Source organism: Trachypithecus francoisi, unplaced genomic scaffold (assembly GCF_009764315.1).
Source record: "Trachypithecus francoisi isolate TF-2019V2 unplaced genomic scaffold, Tfra_2.0 Lachesis_group15, whole genome shotgun sequence".
Taxonomy (NCBI): Eukaryota; Metazoa; Chordata; class Mammalia; order Primates; family Cercopithecidae; genus Trachypithecus; species Trachypithecus francoisi.
Genome location: NW_022681460.1, coordinates 66,134,198 through 66,156,613, shown reverse-complemented (window position 1 = coordinate 66,156,613; position 22,416 = coordinate 66,134,198). Strand labels below are relative to the sequence as shown.

The 22,416-nt window shown below is 36.8% G+C and overlaps 1 protein-coding gene and 1 non-coding gene across 3 annotated transcripts in view; one reads left to right on the top strand and one right to left on the bottom strand.

Moving 5' to 3' along the window:
- Positions 1 to 249: 249 nt before the first annotated feature.
- PPIL4 (peptidylprolyl isomerase like 4) overlaps positions 250 to 22,416 on the bottom strand; it is a 41,947-nt gene continuing 19,780 nt past the window's right edge. Inside the window, exons 9-13 of one of the 2 annotated variants that reach the window (XM_033235107.1) lie at positions 20,950 to 21,016; positions 16,888 to 16,999; positions 13,135 to 13,231; positions 8,006 to 8,153; positions 250 to 1,237 (exon numbers count right to left, since the gene is read on the bottom strand). In XM_033235107.1, coding sequence (XP_033090998.1) covers positions 986 to 1,237; positions 8,006 to 8,153; positions 13,135 to 13,231; positions 16,888 to 16,999; positions 20,950 to 21,016 — 676 coding nt within the window. In that variant the 3' untranslated portion in view covers positions 250 to 985. The remainder of the gene's footprint in view (positions 1,238 to 8,005; positions 8,154 to 13,134; positions 13,232 to 16,887; positions 17,000 to 20,949; positions 21,017 to 22,416) is intronic. The other variant, XM_033235109.1, reaches the window with a different exon arrangement.
- Positions 12,737 to 12,798, top strand: LOC117098152. Its single transcript, XR_004443209.1, has one exon. It is a non-coding gene; the product is annotated as a U7 small nuclear RNA (small nuclear RNA).

The following is a 22,416-nucleotide window of genomic DNA, read 5'->3' as shown; positions in this document are numbered from 1 at the left end:
CACATCATAATCAAACTTCTTACAACCAGTGATAGAGAGAAAACCTTAAAAGCAGCCAGGAAAAAAATGACATCTTACACATGGAAGAACAGAGATAACAGTAATCTTGCTGGAAGTCACAGGCAGATACCACTTAACATCCAATAGGTTGGCAAATTTTCAAGTGTGAACTTAACAAGTGTTGAAGATGCTATGAAACAAAGGTAACTCACAGTGCCAAGAGGGGTATAAACTAGTACAGCCACTTCAGAATACAAATTTATCATTATTTTATCAATATATCAAGCAATATAACTCCTAGATACAATGTCCACAGCAGCATTGTTTCAACAGCAAAAACAAAAATAAACAAAACTCAAATGTCCATCAAGAGAAGAATGAATAAGCTGTGGTATATTCATATAATACTATATAGCAATAAAAATGAAAGAAAGTCACAGAAGTAAACAAACATTTTGCCATTTATATAAAATTCAGAAACATACAAAATTAACATTTCGCTTACAGATACATATGTATGTTGTAAAACTATAATAGGCAAATGACAAACACTAAATTCCAAATAATTATTTGAGAGGGAGAGGGCCTTAGGGGACTTCTAAAATGTAGGCAATATTCTGTATCTTAAGCTGGCTGATGAGTACACAGATATTTACATTTATTATCCCTTTACTTTATATATACATGTTTATGTGTTTTTGTAGTATGAAATACTTCATTAAAAAAAGAGTGAAAATGTAAGACTTCAAAAATGAAGACTACCATTTATATGTAACAATAAAATTACTGTAAAAAAGTATACAAAGAAAATGTTCAATTCTGTATCTTTCAGTGCCCTATATAATCAGTATTAATCTAAAGGGCCATAATCCTAACATGAAAAAAATAACAAGCTTTGACACAAAATCTAAGCATCTGCTTTCCTGGCATTCTTAAGTTAGACAAGAGTAAATATGTTAGCCACTCAATTCTGCCTCTTCATCTTTCATCTGTACTTAGATTTTTCTTTATCTTTGGATTTCTTTGGACTTCTGCTTCGGTCTCTCTTTTTACTCCTTTCTCTTTCATAAAGATCTGTTTGGTATTTTGACTTGTGACTATTACTGTAATGGCCATCCCTCTCTCGAGATCGGCTGCGACTTCGGTTCTGAGTTCGGTCTCTCTTTTCACTCTTCTGTTTCTCCCAACAGCTTTCTTCTTCTTCATAGTGACCAAATCCCATTTCTCTATAGATATCCTGTCAAAGGAAGGGGGAATTACAAGTGAATCAGTAAAATAATCATTTTGTGGGCATTTTCAATGAATAAAACTTAGAAAAGTCTACCATTAGCAAGCTGTTATAACAGCTTAAATGTGAACACTACCCCAATGTCAAGAATCTTGTAAATTACAAAGCAATGAAATAATTCAGAAAAAGGTTTAACCATTTTTCTTAACAATGACATTGCTTTGTATCTACTATTTTGGCTGAAATGAAGGATCAGATCCAAAAATATGGAACGGAAACAGCTCAACTGAAATCAGAACACGTCTTTAGAGCAATCCTGCAATATAAAAAAATCTGATTATGTATAGTCTTATTCCCACCTCCCCACACTTCACTTCCCCAAAATGTGGTCCCATTATTAATCTGCAATGAAACTACTAAAATTCCTGCAAGAATCCTATAAGAAGATATCATTGAAATAACTTAGCAGGAAGAGATCTTAGACAAGTCAGTAAGTCTTAAACAAGAAAATGGAGGCTGGGTGCGGTGGCTCACGTCTGTAATCCCAGCACTTTGGGAGGTCCAGGTGGTTGGATCACCTGAGGTCAGGAGTTCAAGACCAGCCTGACCAACATGGAGAAACTCTACTAAAAATACAGAATTAGCCAGAGGTGGGGACGCATGCCTGTAATCCCAGCTACTCCGGAGGCTGAGGCAGGAGAATTACTTGAACCTGGGAGGCGGAGGTTGCAGTGAGCCAAGATTGCCCCCACTGCGCTCCAGCCTGGGCAACAAGAGTGAAACTCCGTCTCGAAAAAAGAAAATGGATAATGTATACTTGCGTCTGAGCAATTAATTTTTAAAGTGTTTTATTTTATAACAGCTCCTCTCTACATGTTCAAATACATCTTCCATGTTTAGAAACACAGAAGCTAGAGAGGAGAATGTTTTTTGAGACAACGTCTTGCTCTGTCTCCCAGGCAGGAATGCAGTGGCACAATCATGGTTCACTATAACATCAACCTCCCAGGCTCAACCGATCCTTCCCACCTCAGTCTCCCAAGTAACTGAGACCACAGGCATGTGCCATCACCCCTGGCTAATTTTTGCAATTTTTTGTAGAGACAGGGTTTCGTCATGTTGCCCAGGGTGGTCTCAAACTCCTGGGTTCAAGTGATCCCCTCCTACCTCGGCCTCCCAAAGTACTAGGATTACAGACATGAGCCACTTCACCCAGCTGACTAGGCTTATATTAAAATTATTATATTTCTTTAAAATGAGTTTTTAAACACTAGTAGAATCCTATGCCCCAAAGATAATAAAAGTGCTACATTTAATTCTACTCTTAGACCACAACCAATGCTCTTTCAAGACATACTTTGTAAAATTTAACTTTCTTAAGATTGGCTGGGTGTGGTGGCTCATGCCTGTAATCCCAGTACTTTGGAAGGCCGAGGCAGGTGGATCACTTGAGGTCAGGAGTTCAAGACCAGCCTGGTCAACCTGGTGAAACCCTGTCTCTACTAAAAATACAAAAAATTAGCTGGGTGTGGTGGCAGGCGCCTGTAATCCCAGCTACTCGGGAGGCTGAGGCAGGAGAATCGCTTGAACCTGGGAGGCAGAGGTTGCAGTGAGCCAAGATCGCACCACTGCACTCCAGCCTGGGCAACAAGAGTGAAACTCCGTTTCAAAAAACACAAAAAACAAAACAAAAAAAAAACCTTTCTTAAGATTGCCCAAAGGAAAGGCAAAATTCTAAGGACTAAACTCCCAAGGGTCTCAACTCTTTCACCAGATACTACTGTAGCAGACATAAATGTCAAGGCTTAAAATCCAGAGTGATGAATACCAATGGTTAAGAACTGGGTTTTAAGCAAATTATGTTATTCCATATACTGTCTAGATACTGTACACCTTGAGTTTGACAGTGTGTGAAAACAGATGTAACATGATTGTTACAGTAATAATCACAGTGTTTGTGGAATACAATATTATAAACTGATTTGTGATTTTCCACACAATCCCAATAGTTCGTGTCATATTATAAGAGTCCCTGAGGTAGAAATAATGAGTAGGCATTTTGGTTTAGCCCTTTACCATCTATTTTCTAGTAAAATATGGCATTCCTAGATAAAAGAATTTTTGCGCTTCCTATAACATATCCAAAATAGAAATATCCATATACTATTATATCTGTACATCTTGTAGGTATTTCTGCATTGGTTGAGACAAACTTTTAAAATGCTGAGACCGCTGGCTGATGTATAACTTCATAAAATCCTTAGTATGTTATTACACAAATGGGCACGACACTTAAGTGCTTTGAGTATTTAAAATAGAAAAGATAAAAAAGATTATGTAGCACTTAATTCTTTTAAAAAACTGAGGAAGCTGAATATCTGAATTGGACTGAAACTTTAAAATCACTTCTACTTGGGAGTAGTTTTCAAAGCTACATAAGCTTTGAAGTCAGGTAGATCTGGGTTCAAACAGTCTTTGACATTTAGGAGATGTGTCAAACAAGTACTCCTAAGGTTAGAATAATTAGAGAAGGTTTCATGGAGAAGTTAGGATTTCAGATGAGCCTCAAAGGGTAAGTCAGCTTGCGTCTGAATTGGCTGCAAGAAGGCTAATGAAAGTAGTGTAAGTGAAAACTGGAAAACAAAGAAAACTGAGCCCTGTATGAAGGGGAAAAGTTAAAGTGGCTGAATGAAGCCATGTAAGAGCAGATCCTCTAAGAACACGCTAACACAGTGCTAAGAGCTTTAGGAGTGCAATATCCTCATTTTAGAAATAGGGAAACTAAGACTCAAGAGATCTGCACAGATTGGAGATAATTTAACTTGACATCCAAAATTAAAAATGGGGGAGTGGTATAGAATAATGGGGAAAAAATCCAACACCTGACTGAACCAATTAAATGTTAAAATTCTAGTTCTCCCACTACAAAGGTCTAAGGTCCTGTGGGATCAGTATCTTCATATCTAAACGAATTAGATAAGCTCTAAGTCCTTTCCAGTATGAACTTTTAAAAATTATATTATTTATACATTCAAAACATAAGACAAGATGATTAAACTACCATGTGGCAAAAAAAAAAAGAAACAAAAAAAACGAAGAACACAAAATGACCAATTTAAAGCAATTAACTTAACCTAGCAAATGACTTGATATAAGTAATCAAAAAAGTCTAATCTAATTAAAAGCTATCCTTGCTCAGGTCTCTGGGACTAAATCAAAGATCTGGTTAAATCTTAGTCGCCAAGATAACATTAATCACGAAAATGACAGCAAAAGTACAGTCAAGAATACAAACATTATGAAAACCCCAATGGAAAACTGACAACCAGCATGAATACTTCTCAGCAAGGCAACCCCCAGTTGAACACTCATTTCCTGTAACCCCAGTAAAACCCAAACCTCAACAACACAAAAACCATCTCTGGAATTAAGACATGAGGTGGAAAATTAAACGTTTTCGAATTGATTAGTAAGGCTAGCTACTCAATAAAAAACAAAGAATTTGAAGAAATAAGTTAAAATACTCTTGGGAAACCAGACTCACCAAGCAAAACACCAACAGGAAAATATGAACTATAGCTGAAATTTGTCTAGTACTGAAAATTCTCCTTAATGAATTTAAAAAAATAAAAAGGAAAACAATCAAAATAATAAAAAAATCAGGGGCCATTAAAATCTTAAATATTGATGCTGAGTTTTATTAGAAAGAAAAAGAAGAGAAAATTAATGTAGCTATATCATTAAATCAAAGTATATAATTTTTTAAAATTTAATATACTTTAAGGGGAGAAGTTAGGAGATCATTATTCAGAATTTAATAATTTTATAGGTAATATTGCCCTAAAATTAAAACTTAAAATTGCCTTAAAATCTTTTAAAAAATACTCATAGCATTCCCCCAAAATCTTGATGCTTGAAGTAAACTTCAAGCAAAATGAAAAGGATATTTGCTGCTGTAAGGTTTCAAGTAATCAAACAGCAGAATCAAAAAGATTCACACAAAAAAACACAACCAGTCTGATTTTTTGTAGCCCTCTGATTATCTCAAACACACCAATGTTTATTTATCTCAGGTTTAAATTCATTGACAGTTCCACGTACAAGTGCAGGATGAAAAGCTGGAGCTAAAAGCAGCACATGGAGGGGGAAAGAATTCGGAGTTTTTAGTGGAAAGCATGCTAAACATTCATAGGAATGTGATGCAGCCACCAGTAAAGAAGACTGATGTGACCTTAGACTAAAGTAATAGAGTATAGACATTTAAGAAGGAGGAAATGTGTTCCTATTAGATCACATTGGAATATTATACTATGGGACAAATTTTATTAAAATAACATTAGAGTTTAGGAAAGAAAACTGATGAGAATATACCCCAGGTAAGAAGAGGAGCAAGAGTAGTTAGAAGTCCAAGTATGAAATTAAACTGTGGTTCCACTACTTACTAGCTGTGTAAAACTATGGGCAAGTAACAATTTTTTGTTCTCACTTTGTTGTGTGAAAGGGGGATAAACGAACCCACCTCACATTGTAAGGACCAAAAAAATGTTAACTACTACTACTTTTTTCTTTTTATTTAAATTTTTTTGTAAAGACAGGGCCTCCTATGTTGCCCAGGCTGGTCTTGAACTCTGGGATCAAGTGATTCTCCTGCCTCAGCCTCCCAAAATGCTGGGATTACAAGCATAAGCCACTGCACCTAGCCTACTACTACTTTTATTATCACCACTGATTCATGTGAGAAATATTTGCAGGAACCAACAAAAGTATGGCCTAAAAATGGGATGAGCCATGAATGATAGCAATCTTTAAACAGCTAAAAGGCTATAGAAAGAAGAAATTCTATCTCTGCTGGATTATAGCAAAGAGCTAAGTACATATATCAAATATTTACTTGCTAAATTTTTTAAAATCAATAACCCATAAAACATATAAAATAGTTACCCACAGAGGGAAGAAGGAAAAGGGGAGGGAACAAGAATGGAAGCTAGGTTCTCTAAATGTACCATTTCATAGATTTCACTTTGGAAACAGTTTTTAAAACTACAAAACAAAATATTGTTAAAGCAACCCTTAAACATTAAAAAAAAAAAAAAAAAAAGCAAGGCGGGTGTGGTGGCTCACACCTATAATCCCAGCACTTTGGGAAGGTGAGGTGAGCAGATCACGAGGTCAGGAGTTCGAGACCAGCCTGGCCAACTTGGTGAAACTCTGTCTCTACTAAAAATACAAAAATTAGCCAGGCATGGTGGCAGGTGCCTGTAATCCCAGCTACTTGGGAGGCTGAGGCAGGAGAATCACTTGAACCCAGGAGGCAGAGGTTGCAATGAGCCGAGATTACGCCATTGCACTCCAGCCTGGACAGAGCAAAACTCCATCTCAAAAAAAAAAAGAAAGAAAACAATTTAACTGAAATATGAATCTAGTTAATGTCATAATATCATAACCACAGAGAGAAACTATTTCAAGTAACTCTAAAACTAGTAATTTGCTTTATCAGTTAAGAAAAAAAAAAAAAGTAGTAACAATAATAGCCAGCATAGAAAATGTTTGCACACGCATTTTTTTTCACTGAATCTTAACAACATGCCTGTGAAGTATTTCTCACTTTTCACAGAGGATGAAACTGTGGCTCTGAAAGTTAAAGAACTTGTCAAGGTCGCTTTGATGGCAAGCAGTATAGAAATGTAAATCTAGCTCTCCTGACAGCAAATCCTTGACTGCCTATTGTACTACATTTCTCTATTTCTCCATCTTTGCTTGACATTCTCACCATCTTGAGTTCCCTCCCTTCTCACCTCAGCCCACTGAAATCCTTCTCATCCACCAGGGTTCAGCACAAATGCCTCTATGTGGTAAAACAAAAGCAAGGAGCTCTGATATAAAAAAAAATAAAATAAAATAAAAATTTTTTGGAGACACGGTCTGGCTCTGTCGCCCAGGCTAGAGTGCAGTGGCACGATCTGGGCTCACTGCAGCCTCTCTATCTCCTGGGCTCAAGTGATCCTCCCAAGTAGCTGACACCATAGGTGCACACCACCACGCCTGGCTAACTTTTGTGTGTGTGTATATTTTTTGTAGAGACGGGGATTTCATCACCACGTTGCCCAGGCTGATCTCGAACTCTTGAGCTCAAGCGATCTACCTGCCTTGGCCTCCCAAAGTGCTAGTATTACAGGCGTGAGCCACCGTACCTGGCCTGTAAATTGTTTTTTATTTAACTAAGAACCAAACCACAGATTGGAAATAATCACTCTTCTTGACAATAAATTTTCTTTCGGGAATTTTTATTATTTTTTTTTAAATGTGCTGTTCAGGAGAACTTTTAGCATGCTAAAGTTAATTATCAGTGCTGTTTTTCTTATATACAATATAAGATGGCAGGATATAAATGTTTTATAGGACTTAAAAACTCAAGAGCCCTTATGTGCTATTGATAACACTTGGTGATAAATTAAGCAGATAAATGACAAAATCTTTATCAGCACCACCACACTTGTTTCTGATGGGAATAAATGAGTATCCACAGGTATGGAAATCACTCTTGCTTCACAGTGTGGAAGTATTTAATACATTATGTCAAAAATGATCTTTTATCATTTGTGATAAATATTTTTGAAAATTAAAATCCAATACCCCAGTGCAACCATTCTGCTTCTTAGAACAAACCCGTCTCTGCTTAGAATTATCCCTCACCGCCTAAATTATATCACTAAGACATTATTTACAGAGGGATAAAATATTTATTTCTTCACATCTAAGTCTGGACATTAGAGGTACCTGATTAGTATTTTTGATTGGTATGTAGTCCTCATCTTCTTTCTCTTCAGAGCAGTGACGGGTTTTCTTCTTGTGTTTTTTACTTGTGTGTGAGTGACCTGATTTTGAGTCTTCGGACTGCTCATCTAATATAAGATCATATTTTGCACTGCAGCAGTTAGTTAAGGATAAATGTGATAAATAATACTGGTAAGACATCAAAACTTAAAATCTGGTAAACAAAAGAGGTCATAAGGCTAAAAGTAACTTTAAAGCAAACAGCATCTCAAAAGAGTAGAGTACATTTCTAAAGCAACACTAAAATTTTCTTTCATTATATAGTTAGGAGAAATGGAAAGAATCCTAATCCTAAACAATCTTAAAATAACGACTAGTATGCAAAAAAAAAAAAAAAAAAGAAGAAGAAGAAGAAGAAAAAATAAATGTATTTGTCAATAATTTAAAAAATTTAAATTTAGAAAATGAGGTACATCTTCAACTAGAAAAAATTATTATAAATTCCAATGCCCAGAAAAGCTATACAAGATAACAGGTATATTCGTATGTCTCTTCTTTTAGTTCAATCCTACAAGAGGAAATTCAGCAATGCATATCAAGTTATCATGTTTAAATTCTTTTCTTTTTTTTATTTTTTTGAGACAGAGTCTTGCCCCGTCACCCAGCCTGGAGTGCAATAGCAGGATCTCGGCTTACTGCAACCTCCGCCTCCCAGGTTCAAGCAATTCTCCTGCCTCAGCCTCCCGAGTAGCTGGGACTACAGGCACACGCCACCACGCCCAGCTAATTTTTTGTATCTTTAGTAGAAATGGGGCTTCCCATGTTTGCCAGGCTGGTCTCAAACACCTGACCTCATGATCCGCCTGCCTCAGCCTCTCAAAGTGCTGGGATTACAGGTGTGAGCCACCACACCTGCCCATCATGTTTAAATTCTAATAAGAATTTATGACTAAAGTTAAATGAACACAAATATACATAATAGCCAGGCGTGGTGGCTCACGCCTGTAATCTCAGCACTTTGGGAAGCCAAGCCGGGCAACTCACTCGAGGCCAGGAGTTTGAGACCAGCACGGCTGACATGGTGAAACCCCATCTCTACTAAAAATACAAAAATTAGCCGGGCATGGTGGCGCAACCTATAACCCCAGCTACCCGGGAGGCTAAGGCAAGAAAACCGTTTGAACTCAGGAGGCAGAGACTTTCATGAGCCAACGTTGTACTACTGCACTCCAGCCTGGGTGACAGAGTGGAACTCAGTCCCCAAAAAATATATATACGCATAAAAGGACTACTTTTAGTAGCAAAGTGGAAACAACAAAATATCTAGTAATAAAGACATACTTAAATGCATTATAGTACTTCAATAAGATATATTATAAAGGAAGTTATCAACAATGATAAATGCTACAGAAAAAAGCCCTAGAAAGGTGTTTATGAAAATTAACATAAAAAGATTCAAGCAAAAACTACATACACCATACAACGATTATAACTTTACATAAGACAAAGGCTTGAAAGAAACAAGGAGAAATAAAAAGAATCATGTGTCTAAGTGATGAAGCTATGAGTGAATCTTTTTAAATTTCATATAAATGTGTTAAATTTTTTTAATGTTTTAATTCAGAGATAAGTATTTTCTTAAATATACTATAATAGAATAAGAGAAAATATAAAATATTTACAATTTCTGCTGAAAATAATCTCAACCTCAAATGTGGTTTCTGAGGAAGGCTGACATGGGCTGGAATAGTGGTTTTCCTAAGAAAGCTTATGAGGAAGCCCAACAGGCAGAGCTATGCTAGCTACATGTGGAACCACAGTAAACGCAGACACACTTCCCTCAGGACTACAGGCTCGTGTCTGCTTCACAACGCCACAGCTCAACACTTTCCGCAGGAATGTCTCACTTGTACATAAGATCAAATGAAAGACATTGTCCCTCCTAGCTTTCCATGAGATGGCTAAAGAGGGTTAGTCAGCTTGTACCATTTGATTAAGACTCCATTATCTCCAACTTCCCTCTTTTTACTATGCTACGTTGTTTCCAGGGCATCTTCTGGATCTTGCCTTTTCCAGATACACATTCCATAGCTCCTGCCTATGATTTCATTCTAATGTGTGCTCTGCACATGCTGCTCTCTCTGTCCAAATTCTTTAGAGCAGTGTTTTTCTTTTTTTTTTTTTCTGAGACTCAGTCTTGCTCTGTTGCCCAGGCTGGAGTGCAGTGGCCCGATCTTGGCTCCTGCAACCTCCCCATCCAGGGTTCAAGCAATTCTCCTGCTCAGCCTCCCAAGTAGCTGTGATTACAGGTGTGCACCACCACACCCGCTAATTTTTGTATTTTTAGTCGAGACAGGGTTTCGCCATGCTGGCCAGGCTGGTCTTAAACTCCTGACCTCAAGTGATCCACCCGCCTCAGTCTCCCAAAGTGCTGGGATTACAGGCGTGAGCCACTGCGCCCAGCTCAGAGCAGTGTTTTTCAAACTGATAATCCATCAATGGGGTACAAAATCTATTTAGTGAGCCACAACAGCACTTAAAAAAAAAAATACAGAAATACAGTATATGCCACCTAAAAAAATTTTTTTATTCTATTAACCTTTTGGTTCAAGTGTGTGTGTGTGTGTGTGTGTGTTGTGTGTGTGTATGAATGATTATACAATGACTGTACTGGGTTAAGATAAAAACTGTATTTTTTAATTTTTTTCATTTTTTTGAGATGGAGTTTCACTCTTGTTGCCCAGGTTGGAGTGCAATGGCGCGATCTCGGCTCACCACAACCTCTACCTCCTGGGTTCAAGCAATTCTCCTGCCTCAGCCTCCTGAGTAGGTGGGATTATAGGTATCTGCCACCACACCTGGCTAATTTTTTGTATTTTTAGTAGAGATGGGGTTTCTGCATGTTGGCCAGGCTGGTCTTGAACTCTCGACCTCAGGTGATTTGCCCACCTCAGCCTCCCAAAGTGCTGGGATTACAGGCATGAGCTACTGCGCCCGGCCAATTTTTTTTTTTTTTTAAAAGAAAAGAAATGGAGACAGGGTCTCACTATATTGCCCCGGCAGGTCTCAAACTTCTGGGCTCAAGCCATCCTCCCACCTCAGTCTCCCAAAGTGCTGGGATTACAGGCATGAGCCACTGCACCCAGCCTATTTCTTAAATGATGGATCATACAAAAGAACACAGCACTCCACCTCAGCCCTCCTATCTCCCACATTAGCGTCGCAGCTTTGTCACTTTTTTCAGTGTTGAGGGTATTCTCTAACCTCTCAACCCTTATTATGAGTCCCATATCCCTTTGCAATATTTATTTGCAATAATTTAGACATATTTAGAATGGTAATTATTTAGTGTTTGTTCTTTTCCCCACTCCAACAATAAAATGTAAGCACTGTGTGGGCAGGAACTGAGTATCTTTCATTGCTAAACTGGGTATGTGACAGATGCTAAGTATCTGTTGATTACTTGTCATACCCTTAAGACACTTGTTATATCTCCTGCTTTCTCACTTACCCACTATCTTGTACTTACCACTAAAATCAACACTTTTAGAAGATATCAAATCCCTCTCCCTTTGAATAAACCACAAATCTGTGAGCTCACTGCCCTCTTTTCTCCAATTTCTTCCCTGAGGTCTAGTTGGGCCAAGTTACTTCCTTCTCCTACTTCTATTTTTGATTCTTCTTCTTAATAACCTATATTTTTCAGTAATTTCTCTTTCTCTTAAGGCCCATAAAGTAGATGACACCATGCCTTCTTAACTGTCTTAATACAACTTATCTCCACATCAGACTAGCCCCTAATGGCATTTCTCTCTTTTGCATCAACTTCAAAAGGCTAGAAGCTACACGATTCCATATAGGTATATGTGTGGTTATTTCAATGAACTAAAATTAAAGAAAACTTAAAATTCCCCTTCTTCCAGCTACAGTTATTAGTAACAAGCCTATATTTAATTTCAAAGATTTGGCAAATGAATATCAAACGTATTCCATTCATACCTTTTATGATTTTGAGCTTTCAATCATATGCCCTTGAATGCTGATTTTTTTCTGACCAAATCTCAGCTTCTTGTTTGGTCTGTCTGCATGTGAAAGCCTCTCCTCATGCTGATTTTATCATCTTTCTTCAGACTTGATACAACTCTAACACCTCACAATGCTTTATGCATTGCAGACAGTCAACATATCTTAAAACATGAATATAGACCAGGTCAACCTGATATTCATCTTTCTTGACGAGTACTTGGAAAAGAAATGTCTACATGTGTAGAAAAAAAATCCCTGAAATACCAATAGAAACTAGGAAACAAAGACCCCATTTACCAGAAAGAATCACAAAAGAAATAACTCTTGCAATGTGTGGAGTGATATATTTATAATGGCAAAAATTAGTGAATAAATTTAAATGTCATAATATAAACTGTATGTTTCAATACTTTTTACATATCTCAACCTAAAACTTGGAAGAACCTGAAGTAAATGGTCAAGTCAAAGGATCTTTTTAATTCTATAAAAGTGAACTCTTACACTCAGTAGAAGCCCAATAAATATTTGTTGTTGAAATTACAACATACCATATCGAAAGAAGTAACTTTGTAACAGAACAGGATTTTGTTATCTAAATAAGGAAGTTAAACATAAGAATGGCTAGCACAAAAGATTCAGCTTACCAATAATAAATTTTTGATTATGAGGAATAGAAAACACTACAATTACATATAGAAAATACAAAACTAGTGTTACAGCTCCTTTAGAATCTGTCTAGTAGGCTTTCCGGTTTTTACAGGAAAGTCTCCCCAAAAAGAAAATACAAATCTTACCTGAACATCTTCTGAGAATATGGTAAGTAGGAAAGTACTTAACCTAGAGTAAGAAGGTATTAATAAAAGAATTAGGCTACAGATTTCTTTCAACCTTAACTTACTCCATACACTAGAGTATAGTGAAAAAACAAAGTATATGTAAGATCTTGAAAAGAGATAGTGATAAACTAAGTTACTTCCTCACAAACAATCTGGATTCAGGAACTTTGTCTTTTATAGCTTTTGTGACTGTTCATAACACACCACACCGTACTCTACACATAGCAGATGGTCAATACATATTAACTAAGTGATTCTTGGTAAGGATACTCCTGTTTGGGCTTTACTTTATCTTTCAGAACCAAATTAGATGGTTTATCCTGTTCTTTTTCATACTCCTTGAAATCACTCTTGGTGTATTTCCCACCTATTAAGAAAAGAAAAAAGGAGTTTAGTAAAAAAAAACATCTAGTTAATCAAGAACAATAATTATTTTATAAAAGGTATAAGAGCTATTTTATAAATGGCATATACCGAGAGACAGAGAAAGGGAACAAAAGCTTGTTCCCTTTGCCATTACTAATTTAACTGAAATCAGATATCCATTTTGCTACGTAGCCACATGCTGCCACCTAACGATATATGTGAATATTACAACATCAAACTTTCAAATAAATTACACACAAATGCAGTGTTCAAGCAGAGCCATTGAGCCCATGAGAACAGTAAGTCCAACAGAAAGCTGAGGATTTGGGATCTGAGTTTAAGATCTGAAAGACTTAAGTTTGGGAGAAGTGAGACTTTAAGAGACCTTTTAGAGATCTAACAAGATAGTGTGCACCTGTAATCCCAGCTACTCGGGAGGCTGAGGCAGGAGAATCGCGTGAACCTGGGAGGCGGAGGTTGCAGTGAGCCACGATTGTGCCACTGTGCTCCAGGCTGAGCGACAGTGAGAAACTTTGTTTCAAAACTATCTATATCTATATCTATATTTATATCTATATCTATATCTATCTAACAAGAGATACTCTACTGCCAAATGGCAACAGAGCATCAGGCAAACAGAAGAGGGCAGGATGTGCAGAAGATCACCAAACAGCTGTGAGAGGAGAAAGTGGGTAATAGCACCAAAGACAAACTGTCTCTACTTTGAAATTCTAACTTAGGGGCAACTTTATTCCTCCCAAGTGCCAAAAATCCCTTCAGGAAAATAGGACCTACTGCTACATCCTAACTAGCTTGGTAGCACTAGAAAGGAAGAGCATTCCATGCAGCCTCTCTACTCTCAAGCCTAGTCTCCTACCAGATAAGAATTCAATTCTCAAGTCTCCTACCAGATGAGAATTCAATTCGTATCCACATCCCAGACCTGTTGACTGCCCTGCCTTTCCTAACCCTCAACTATACCACCAGGAAACGCTTTTGTAGAAAGGCTTCCTACAGAAGGGTCCTAGATTAAATGTACAAGTAAAACAAACTAGAGTTATAAAGAGAGGTTTTGACTGGGAATCCTATATATACCTTGATTGTCAGGGTTTTAAAGGAGGACCTACGGGGTAAGCAAAAAAGACAAGATCAATCTATTTGGCAATTCCAGAGACTCCAGAAACAAAAATGGCCAGCAATGTTTCCCATAAATGTGAAACAGACTACTGCAAGAGTTAAAATAACTGGTAACGGTAACAAACAGCCATCATTTATCATCGAAAAATTATTTGCCATCTGCCTGCCATTAAAATAAGTCTCACTATGGATGAGGCAGTTACCATATAACAGAAAGGGCAGCACATTAATGTAAGAGGTTCTTGACTGTAGTGGGAGGTCCTAGGTAAAACACCACTTCTCTGCAATTCATTATCTTTATTTACATTGTCTTCATTTATAAACTGAAAATAATATCAACATTTCACAGAGTTACTGGAATCATCAGACTATAAAGGAAAGTACTTAGTGCTGTGAATGACACATTACACACATTAAAGTTATAAATCTGAATCAACTGCATATATAATTATCTCAAAATTAACTGAGAATAAACTGTATGTTTATGATGGCATATACAAAATCAAAGCCTCTCCCTCCTATATGACATTTTATCTTAGGAAAAAACATGAAGAAATTTATTTAAAAGTAATAAGAAAGTAGTATTATTTATTCAATGGGTGGATAAGCTGAGAAGAAGACAGGATTGAGAGGGTAAAAAAACAAAGCAAATTTAGGGTCTGTCTAAATCTTCCGTGTATGTACTCTAAGTAAATCATGTCTCAAGATTATGCCTCAAATTCCATATCTATAATGAGGAATTATAATACTTATTTCATACACTTCCCAAATGATACAATTAAACTAGCTCTTTGCAAGCAAAGCTCTACATAAGAGTCACTTGGCATTACTACTGGCCAGAACTATACTGCATCAGGCCAGCAGCTCACCAAGACTTCCGAATACACTTATTGGAATCTTTTGTTCACAAAGTTGTAATTATCCTATGTGAAAAAAATCTGAGTACTTCAATTTAGTTTTCACAAATCACTCAAACAGCACTGTCAAAAACTAGCCATCTGTTCTAGAAGGAGGTAAGGTTCCATGGAAGAAACTAATAGTACATAGAACTCCAATCCAAGTTACCCTCTTCCGTATCACAGAGATCACGGCTTCCACTGAGCATTCCTTGCCTACTTTAGTCACATTAATAATTTCTTCCTTCTCTAAACTCCCATAAGGTAACAGAATCTACCAAACAATTCAGCAATTCACAACTAGTGTTTTTCTTTCTTACTAAAAACAGACCAAAAAAATGTTCATTAAAGTCATGGGAAATGAGTGTTATAGAAAAAGAAAGTAACCCTAAAATTCCCAGTAAAATTCAGCATTACATGAGTAACTACCAAAGTGAAACCTTTTAAAAACACTGCATCAAAAACCAAAAACTCGTATTATTTCAACATACGAGAGACCCAACTTTAAGACTGACATGCTACCAGGAATGTATTTGACATATATGTATATGTGGGAAATGTAATATGTACAAGGGTGGAACATACTGCTATGGATATGAAAGAGTAAAAATTCAGAAAACCCATTAACATGGCTGGTTCATTTTATATACTGATATGAACTGATCTTTTAGATAAACTGTTAATTGAAAAGTGCAAGGTACAAAAACAGTATGTATAGACTGCATCCTTTGTATTTTCCTTTGTAAAAAGGAGGAAATCATATATATATATACACACACACACACACATACACATACATATGTGCACATATTTACTCAAAGAATGTAGGAGAAAGTTAGTACCAACAGGTAATAATGGTTACCTGGAAGAGAAATTAGATAGATGAGGAGCAGGAATGAATGAGACTTTTATCTACCCTTCCATGGACCTTTTCTATTTTGCATCATACGACAACTAAAACAAACTTAAAAAAATTTAAGTTGTGCACCTAAAAGACTCAAAACACCATAAAGTCAAAATAATTACTTTGGAAACATATCATGTCTGCAGTGGCTATTAGTAATTTATAATACAGTCAAACACAGAAAATATAATTTTTCATGTTTAAAATACACACAGGTGCACACATGCATATGCACACACACACACACACACACACACACACACTCTACCTCAGATTCTAGACAGCAGGTTTGTAAAATTATAAATGGCAGGAGTTACATCAATTAATATTTCTCCTAATTAATAGCACTCAATAAAAGGCTCATACAAGCAAGAAAAGCAGAACAAAAACAAGGCCAGGTGTGGTGGCTCACGCCTGTTAATTCCTTTGGGAGGCTGAGGCAGGCTGATTACCTGAGGTCAGGAGTTCAAGACCAGCCTGGCCAACGTGGTAAAACACCATCTCTACTAAAAATACAAAAACTAGCTGGGCGTGGTGGCACATGTCTGTAATCCCAGCTACTTGGGAGGCTGAGGCATGAGAATGGCTTGAACCTGGGAGACAGAGGTTGCAGTGAGCCAAGATCGTGCCACTGCACTCCAGCCTGGGCAACAGAGCAAGACTCCAGCTCAAAAAAAAATAAAAGGTAGAACAAAAACAAAAGAAGATAAACCATCATACCTTTTCCTTTCCATTTAACCTTTGCAACAGACTGGCTAAAATCCACATGTATTCTTCTGTCATCTATAAGTACATTGTCCATTTTGAAGAATGCTTTCTCACAATCTTCTTCCTGATAATAATTATAAAAACTCAAGCATAAATCTTTATGGAAAAATTTCTGTAGCTAGAATACTGAAAATACAAAAAGTTTGTTGTTACAAAAATTAATGTTTGAATATTTATTACACACCCGATGCTGTTAAATCCTTTGTATCTATTCTCTCAAATCACTCTGGTAACAACCCCATGAGGTACTATCCATTTTCTTAATGAGAAAACAGAAGTTTAGAGAAGTATAGAAGTTGTTGGCAAGAGTCAGAGCCAGGATTTTAAAGAGGCAGTCCAACTGCAGTCAACAGATAAATATACACTTACTGACTGTATTATACAAGTTCACAATTCTTTTTACTCAAAATTCAACAACATCCTGAAAAATTAAAGTTGTTTTCATAAGTTTGGTGTTAAAATTACTTTCGCAGTAACACCGGACCTAATGGTAGGTTATGACCTTTTTTTAATCCACTTAGTAATAATAGTCATTTGTTTCACTGCAGAAATACTTTTGTGATGGATTATGGAATGCTGACCCAGAAAGGTATTACATAATCACAGATGTAATGTATATGTGTGTGTATGCATATACCTTTCTGAATTCTGAAAAATTCTAAATTAGGAAGCCTAGTTATTCTCAAGGGTTTTAGATAATGAACTGTGAGCCTGCAATACCAAGGTCTGTGCTACGCAAGAATCCTTCCTGTCAGTAACTTCACAATTCTAAATCCCTGTTTCTGACACTGACAGTGACATACTTCTACTTAGTACTGATCAATTTTCTTTTACTTTCCTGGAAATTTATTCTTACTAGAGATAACCCAAAGAGAAGCAGATAAAATAGCTATATTTATTACATGTGTCAATAACTAAATTATAAACTCCATGAAGATACAGACAAAGCTTGATTCGTCTTTGTAACTACATCATTTAGAACATCATATGGCATTGTATCTAAAACGTAGGCAATCAGTGTACGCTTCATGAATCTGACTGATTATTTTCAGGCAGGTATAATTCTATCACCATGCCATTTCCCCAAAGAGAAAGCTCTGAGATCACTTTTTCAGGAGGATAGTATTTACAAATACTCAATTTACTAACACCTAAATAATAGTTAAGAAATCTCTTCAAAATTGAAAAACTGATTCAAAAATATACATATAAATTCAAAAGTCAAAAACAGCTATGACAATCTTCAAAGATAACAAAGTTGGAAGACTCACACTGTAAGTTATCAAGACATTATAAACCTATAGTGATTAACACAATGTAACAGTGGTATATGAATAGACAAATAGATCAGTGCAACAGTAGAGCATCTAGAAACAGACTCTATACATATATGGATACCTGATTTATAACAAAAGTGGTACTACAGAGCTGTGGGGCAGGACAACTTTTTTTATTATTTTATTTTTTTCATCAGTAGAGACCTCAGAGAAAAAGGACAATCTTTTATTTATTTATTATTTTTTTGAGACGGAGTCTTGCTCTGTCGCCAGGTTGGAGTGCAGTGGCATGATCTTGGCTCATTGCAACCTCCACCTCCCGGGTTCAAGCGATTCTCCTGCCTCCGTCTCCCGAGTAGCTGGGACTACACACGTGTGCCACCATGCCCAGCTAATTTTTGTATTTTTAGTAGAGACGGGGTTTCACCATGTTGGCCAGGATGGTCTCATCTCTTGACCTCGTGATCTGCCCGCTTCGGCCTCCCAAAGTGCTGGGATTACAGGCGTGAGCCACCACGCCCAGCCAGGACAACCTTTTAAATAAATGGTGCCGTCACTTGGCAATCCAATGTAAGAAAAACGAAACAATGTAATACACATACACCAAAAGCAAGTTACAGAATTGAATGGGAAACAATTTCACAACAAAGCTTCTAAAAATAATACAGGAGAATATCCTCATGTCTTTGAAGTAGGCAAAGATTTTTTAAATAGGCCATTAAAAAGGAAGAAAAATACTGACAAACTGAACCATTAAAATTAGAAATCTGTTTATCAAAAGACACCATTAAGAAAGGAAAAAGGCATGCCTGTGGTCCCAGTTACTCAGGAGCTAAAAATTGGAGAATCACTTGAGCCCACGAGCTCAAGTCCAGCCTTGGCAACACAGAGTGATCCTGTCTCTTCAAAAAAAAAAGGAAAAAGAAATCCACAGAGCAGAGATATCTGTATCACACATAATCAAAAAAGAGCTTGCATCCAGAAAATGTAACAAATCCTTAGAGATCAATAAAAAACCAAAACAGCAGGTGCAGTGGCTCAAATCTATAATTCCAGCACTTTGGGGGGCCAAGGCAGGTGGATCACTTGAGGTCAGGAGTTCAAGACCAGCCTAGCCAAAATCATGAAACCCAGTATCTACTAAAAATACAAAAATGAGCCAGGTGTGGTGGCAAGCACCTGTAATCCCAGCTACTTGGGATGCTGAGGCAGGAGAATTGCTTGAAACTGGGAGGCGGAGGTTGCAGTGAGCTGAGATCATGCGACTGCACTCCAGCCTAGGTGACAAAGTGAAACTCTTGTTTCAAAAAAACAAAAAGGAAAAAACAAAGAAAATGGCATAGTTGCAAAAAACTGAAAACATGGGCAGTCATTAGTCTATGTGCTACAATGAAGTGAAATTTTGTCAGCAAACAAATAATAGACTGTATAGTGTCAATGATAGAATGAATGCTAGTGCAGGTCTACAAGTTTTCACAGCAAACCAAAGGTAAAGGTCTTTCTCCTGGCACCAATGTTCCTTTCAAGTATCATTTCTGGTATATCTGACACAGTGTCTACATATAACTTTATGTGTCTATCTTCCTCAACCCTCCATGATTCATCTTGTATCCCTAGGCCTTACTGCTGTGTGTGAATACATAAAAGGTATCCCATAAATGCTTTGTAATAATTAAAACTTAGAATGAGCTACTATTGAATACATGAGTCCAAAGTTGCATTAAAAAAAAGCATGCCATAGCATAGTGTAAACTCAATGGGAGCAGAGTCAGACATATCTGAGTTCAAATCCCAGCTATGACATTCATTCACTAGGTGTGTGACTTTGAACAAGTCACATTAGCATCATGTGTCTCAGTTAACTTATTTGGAAAAGGGGATGGTCCCTATCTTACATAACTGTGAGGATTAAACGCAGCAAAAGTAACATAATGCCTAGCTTAAAGTAAATATTTGAGCAACATAAGCTATCATTATTACAGCTCTAGAAGGGACCATCTAATCTAGTATCCAAGTTTCATTTATAAGAAGGTAAGACCTAGAAAGAAGAGTTAACTAAACTGCCAAATATCATACAATAGCTGGCTAGTGACAAAAGATGGATTAATATCTAAATCTTAACACCCAGTTCAGTTCTCTTTCTATTATGCAATTTTATCTCCACTTAAGTAACAGTGAAAAATTATTAAGAGTCTCTGAAGGGCTTTACTTAGAACTTAAAAAGTTCTAAGATTGGCTGGGCACGGTGGCTCATGCCTCTAATCCCAACATTTTGGGAGGCCGAGGCGGGTGGAGCGCTTGAGGTGAGGAGTTCAAGACCAGCCTGGCCAATATGGTGAAACCCCATCTCTACTAAAAATACCAAAAAATTAGGAGGTTGTGGTGGTGGGCACCTGTAATCCCAGCTACTCCTAAACCAGGAGGCGGAGGTTGCAGTGAGCCGAGATTGCGCCACTGCACTCCAGCCTGGTGACAGAGTGAGACCCTGTCTCAAAAAAAAAAAAAAAAAAAAAGTTCTAAACATACTTTCATGCAGATTGCACCTCAACCTAAAGTAAAAGTACATACGTTAACATCAACAGATGTTGAACTTATCCCCTATATGGATACAATAAACTTTGGGGAGTGCCAAAAGAAAGGGCAATTCTAGAAACTAGAAAAAGCTATATAATTTTTCACATTTTAATACTATAGCAAAGCAAATAAATACCAAACTTATGTATGTATTATGACATACCTTTTCAAATTCAATAAAAGCATAACAGAGGGACTCTCCTGTCTTCCAGTCCCGGATAACTTCGCAACTGAAACAAAGTATTTAAAAGTGACTCAAAAAAAAAAAAGGGAAGAAAGCATTCACTCTCACTCTTCAAAACTGAAGAAGAAATAAGTCAGTTATTACAAGGCAAAGTTAAATTCATAGATTATTTTTCTAAATTCATTTAATAACAATTCTTTTTTTAAAATAGTTCACCAGAGCAGTAATTAAATTATCTAAATTCTACTCTAAGTGCCCCATGTAGGCCTACAGTCCTAAATTCCCTTAAGCACTGAAGGAAGAATAAAAATATTTAATTTTCCTTTGGCAAAAGTAACCTACTGCTAAAAACTTTTAAAATCACAACACTTTTCTAGTCCAAATACAGACGAATTATAGAATATCTAATATTACTGTAGAATAATGTATGCATACTCATGCACATATAAATGTTTAGTAAGTTTAAGCTTTGAAATTTTTGAATTTTAATATAAATCAAGCTCAAATTTAACACTGTAAGCACAATGTTAATTACACAACTAATATACCATAATAACCAAGTGAAAAGGCCAGTAAGCTGGAGTTCAAAGCACCTGGCTTGTCCCTTTCCCCAAGTGTCATAAGTCTCATTTTAAAAACCTGAAACGAGGCCAGGTGCAGTGGCTCACGCCTGTAATCCCAGCACTTTGGGAGGCCAATGCGGATGGATCACAAGGTCAGGAGTTCCAGACTAGCCTGACCAATATGGTGAAACCCTGTCTCTACTAAAAATACAAAAACTAGCTGGGCGTGGTGGCGCACACCTGTAGTCCCAGCTACTCAGGAGGCCAAGGCAGAAGAAGCCTGAACCTGGGAGGCGGAGGTTGCAGTGAGCTGAGATCACGTCACTGTACTCCAGCCTGGGCAACAGAGCAAGATTCCGTCTCAAAAAAAACAACAAAAACAAAAACAAAATCCCTGAAACGAAAGGAAACCCTAAATATAATACTTCTTAATCAATTACAAAATAGTCCCCTTCCTCACAGAAATACTAGCTTCACAAACTTTTTCATTAATGCAGGGAAAACGAACCAAAATAAAAATTTTAGAAAACTTAAATTAATTTTGACATAAATTGCTGATAATTCCAGGAGTTGAATGAGACAAATATTTTAAATATTAAAGAAGGCTGTTGAAAGTCTTACAGAACTAGATTTAAATTGTTCCATTCATTTCCTGTTTTAGAATAAAAATGTGTTGGGAGTGGAAGATTCAATTATTTATCTGTATGTGTATGTGTATGTATGTATGCACATATATACTTTTCTTCCCTGTATGTGTGTATGTATACACACACATACATACTTTTCTTCCCTACTGTCCAGACGCACCTGTAAAAATTTACCAGTACAAAATTCACCTAGAATTCACAGAATCATCAAAATATGTCATTAGAAAACCACCAAC